General features: G+C 36.2%; 1 protein-coding gene across 1 annotated transcript; it reads left to right on the top strand.

The window, feature by feature from the left end:
• Nucleotides 1-1194: 1194 nt before the first annotated feature.
• LOC106450136 (AT-hook motif nuclear-localized protein 26) lies at nt 1195-3235 on the top strand. Its single transcript, XM_013891789.3, has one exon. The coding sequence runs from the start codon at nt 1843-1845 to the stop codon at nt 2824-2826; it is 984 nt and encodes a 327-aa protein (XP_013747243.1). The 5' UTR covers nt 1195-1842; the 3' UTR covers nt 2827-3235.
• The last annotated feature ends 1472 nt before the right edge of the window (nt 3236-4707 follow it).

Raw genomic sequence — 4707 nt, forward strand, 5'->3', positions numbered from 1 at the left:
ATATCTAAAATTTTACAAAATAATTTAAATAAAACTATTAATAATTAAAATAAAACATTTTAAAACTCTAAATTTTTCATTTTAAAGCTTCATATTACTTAAAAAATGTTACAAAATAATAACAAATGTTGTTAACAAAAGATATTTCAACTAAATCATAAAATAATATATATAAATAGAACACAAAAAAATCATAGTTTTAGATATACATGTTTTTAAGTCGGGTACAAATCGGTTCTTATTGGATCGGGTCTTTTCGGGTCCGGGTCTATTCGGGTCGGTTCCTTTCGGCTCCGGTTCTTTCGGGTAAAAGAAATTTAAACCCAAAAGTTACTTATAAATTTTCGGTTTGGTTCAGGGTCTGGTATTTTTTGGTTGGTTCCGGTACCAATTTTCGGGTCCCGGTTAAAACATTCAATTCACAATACTCTCTCTCTCTCTCTCTCTCTCTCTCTCTCTCTCTCTCTCTCTCTCTCTCTCTCTCTCTCTCTCTCTCTCTCTCTCTCTCTCTCTCTCTCTCTCTCTCTCTCTCTCTCTCTCTCTCTCTCTCTCTCTCTCTCTCTCTCTCTCTCTCCCTTTGGGTTTGAGATTTGTCAGCGTCTTCTTCGCGTCTTCTTATCACTTGCTTCACTCTACAATGTCATATCCACACAATACATCATCTATATATATATATATAGTATTATACAATAACATTTATCTCCTTATTGGTCATGCCTAGAATTCTATGGTATTAGTTAGACAATTTAGCCATATATCCCAGTATCTAGTAACTAGAGAAGGCCATACCCTGCATCGCCCTAGAAGTTAGACAGAGAACCACCTATATTCGCATGATAGTAATACTGACACAAACATACGTATACAAGATTGTTGAGAGTTCACGATTGAATCAGAGATGAACTTCTAAAACGTTGAAACGAGAGAAACAATTAAGAATAATACCATTGTCTCAATGGTTTATTTTCATTAATTTTATGAATTAATTACATTCTATTTGCGATTTTATATAAGTTTCCAAGTCTGATACAACAAGAATTTGAAGATAACATGTATACTATGCAAAAATTGAATTCTTCTTCGGAATCTTAGGATTACTAATGTTTGATGTAGAATAACTATTATAAATGCTATATTGAAAAAGAGAAGAAGTTTAATATATGCGCAACTACAATAAAACATAGTAAAACACACATGGTATCTGTCGAGTTACTCACAACAAAATCTTTGAAAAAAGCAACCAACCCTACCTAAAGGTAAAATCAACTAATCGAAAATGACTTGAAAATAATATCAACCGAGAGCGATTAGTTGTAAACGTTATAGAAAAAAAGAGAGGATGGCGTAGAGGTGGGGGACCAAAGCACCGCCTTGAACATGAGAATGATGTCATTGTCATAAGTACAAGGGACAAAAAAAGCTACATCTCTCTTCTCTCTCTCTCTCCTCCTAACGGGACCTAACCCTAATTTACCAATCACCAACCAAACCAAAATTAAGCACACCACCCCCACAAACTCCTCAAAACCCCAACAAATCTCACATAAACTAAAAAGTCAAAAGGAAAACAGAAAAAAAGAAAAAAGAGGGAGAAATAAAAACCCACCAAACCACCTTTTTACTTCGTCCAAAGTACAACTCAAAATCAAAAGAAAAATAGAACATAAAGAGAGAGAACCTTACCAAATCAATCAAAGAAAGAATAAGACGCAGAAGAAAATTCCAGCTTGATATTTGTTGTGAAAAATTGTTTATTATTGTCCCCCTTCAACATCTGGAGTCTCCTGGGTCAAAATCTTTATAATCGATTACTATCTCTCCCTCACCGATCAGTCTTCAAGAATGGATCCAGCTCAATCTCATGGATCCCAAAGCTCACTTCCTTCTCCTTTCCACGCTAGAGACTTCCAATTACATCTTCAACAACAACATCATCATCACCCACAACAACAACAGTTCTTTCTCCATAAAAATCAGCAACAAAGAAACCCAGATCAACATGATCACGAGCAACAAGGAGGGTCAATGAATCGAACCATCAACAAGATGGATAGCGAAGAGACAAGCGATAATATGGAAAACATCGCTAATAACAACAGCGGTAGCAAAGGTAAAGAGATGAGTTTACTCGGAGGAGAAGGAGCAAGTGGCGGAGGAGGAAGGGGAGAACAGATGACAAGAAGGCCAAGAGGAAGACCAGCAGGATCCAAGAACAAACCTAAAGCTCCAATAATCATAACACGAGACAGCGTAAACGCCCTTCGAACTCACGTCATGGAGATCGGAGACGGATGTGACATAGTTGACTGTATGGCTACGTTCGCAAGACGCCACCAAAGAGGCGTTTGCGTTATGAGCGGCACAGGAAGCGTCACTAACGTCACTATACGTCAGTCGGGATCGCCTCCTGGCTCGGTGATTAGCCTCCACGGCCGGTTCGAAATCCTTTCTCTCTCTGGATCTTTCTTGCCGCCTCCTGCCCCGCCTGCAGCCACCGGACTAAGCGTTTACTTAGCCGGGGGACAAGGTCAAGTGGTTGGAGGTAGTGTGGTGGGACCCTTGTTGTGTTCAGGTCCTGTTGTGGTTATGGCAGCGTCTTTTAGCAATGCCGCTTACCAGAGGTTGCCGTTGGAGGAAGATGAAATGCAAACACCAGGCGGTGGAGGAGGAGGAGGTGGTGGAATGGGATCGCCACCGATGATGGGGCAGCAACAAGCCATGGCAGCGGCTCAAGGGCTGCCACCGAATCTTCTTGGTTCGGTTCAGTTGCCGCCGCAGCAGCAAAATGATCAGCCGTATTGGCCTACGGGTCGGCCACCGTATTGATTAGATTGCAACTTATCAATATATATAATTCACACTTTAATCGACCATATGTTGCTATTTATATATATATATGTAGCTATTTACTAATATATTTTACATATATATATATATATATATAAATCAAGCTAACATGGAGTGATTAAAGAAGATGTACACGAAGTATGACAGCAAGGTGAAGCAGGCGATGATGAAGACGCTTTTCCGATGTGTGTGGATCAACAATTCAATAGATGTTTCAGGTTCTTGTTTGTTTTTATTTTTGTTAGGTTCTTTTAGTTGGTCGATCTTTTAACGTTTGATTATGTAAGGTTTCAGGTTTCTTTGTTGAGATTTCTTTTGATGAATTCGATTTTTGATTATGTTTTCCTTGTTTGCAAGAATTTCTTTCCCAAATTAAACTATTTCGTAACGAATCGTTCCATTAACTATGAAAATTCAACTCCCACGGTTTTTTAATCATCTAGTATTTTATGGTCTTTTTTTTTTGTAGAAATATCTCCTATATATTAATCTTCGAGCATTACATCATATTTTTGTAGCCGCGTGTCATCACAAGAATGATTCATAGAATTGTTAGAAAAATAAGTTGGTCCATATAAATATATATTATATTTTTTTATTAAACTAACTATCAAATTAATTAGTAGTGTACAAAATAATATTTTTTCTTTTCTTAAATAAAAGCGATATGACAATTAATGATTATGAATAATATGTATTTGATAACAATTTTTCTAACCTCTCTCTTTTTTGTTTAATTTTATACTATTAAAAGATATTAAAAACCACATTAAGCATATAATAAAAAAAATTATATTTTTTCTTATATGTTATATTTTGAATTTTAAAAAACTACCATAAATTACTAAAAATTGTAACAATCCCACATTGAAAATTTTGTGATCAATGGTTTAACTTTTTTTTTGTTCAAACAAGATACAAATGATCATATATCGTAGGGGTGAACGTTCGGATACACGTTCGGATACGCGTTCGGGTATTTCAATATAAAGGTATAGAACTCATTTGAATATTTCAAAATTTCAAGTCGGGTTTGGATATTTTGGAATGGGTTCATATATTTAAATTTTCAAGAAAAAATAAATGTTAAAATCATTTAATAAATAAACATTATTATAAAAACTACCCCACTCATGCATGGAGTTATCATCTAGTTATCTTATGATTTCAAATGTACTGCGGTTTTCCAAAGTAAGACTTATTTTTCTGTGTAACCAACGTCATTTACCGGGAAAAGTATATGACAAGGTTGCGCTATACATCATGTAACATGAACTTGAACACAGTTGATACAATACATAATGAACAATTCAATCTGATTGCATATTAGCTTCTACTAATGCCATCCGTATCGTCACATCATAAACCCTACACACTGTCACATCAAGGGTTTCCCTCCCTCCTACATCCTCCATGTATGATCACAAGGTGAAAAGAGAGTGACGCGTGTCTGTCTCTCGATGAGTTTTGGTGCTCTTGATTTCTTTATATATGAGCCTTCACATTATAATTCTTAGGCTCGCGAAGATAAGGTTTTGTGGAGATCCAACTCATTATCTCACCCCGATGGTCACCTTCTTCGCCTTAAAATTGTCGCCATCGGTTTCTAGGGTTCTTAGTGTTATGGGAGACTAATATTCTCGGCGAATCTTTGGACATAGCTGCCTTTAGTGTGGTTTCGTTTGGATCTCTTTTCGCTGGTGAATGGAAATGGGAACTGTTACGGAATGCATTCAATCTTTGTCATTAACAACCTTATTAACTCCTTCTCTCCACTCCTATCACGATTCCTCACTCAAACCATCTTTTCTCTTTTCCAGTTGGTCAATTTCTTGTTATAAAAATGTATGCATTTATTCC

Source organism: Brassica napus, chromosome C2, assembly GCF_020379485.1.
Source record: "Brassica napus cultivar Da-Ae chromosome C2, Da-Ae, whole genome shotgun sequence".
In the NCBI taxonomy this organism is placed as follows: Eukaryota; Viridiplantae; Streptophyta; class Magnoliopsida; order Brassicales; family Brassicaceae; genus Brassica; species Brassica napus.

Excerpts from the sequence above, each read along its gene's own strand:
- LOC106450136 (XM_013891789.3), top strand. The coding sequence starts at position 1,843 with ATGGATCCAGCTCAATCTCATGGATCCCAAAGCTCACTTCCTTCTCCT.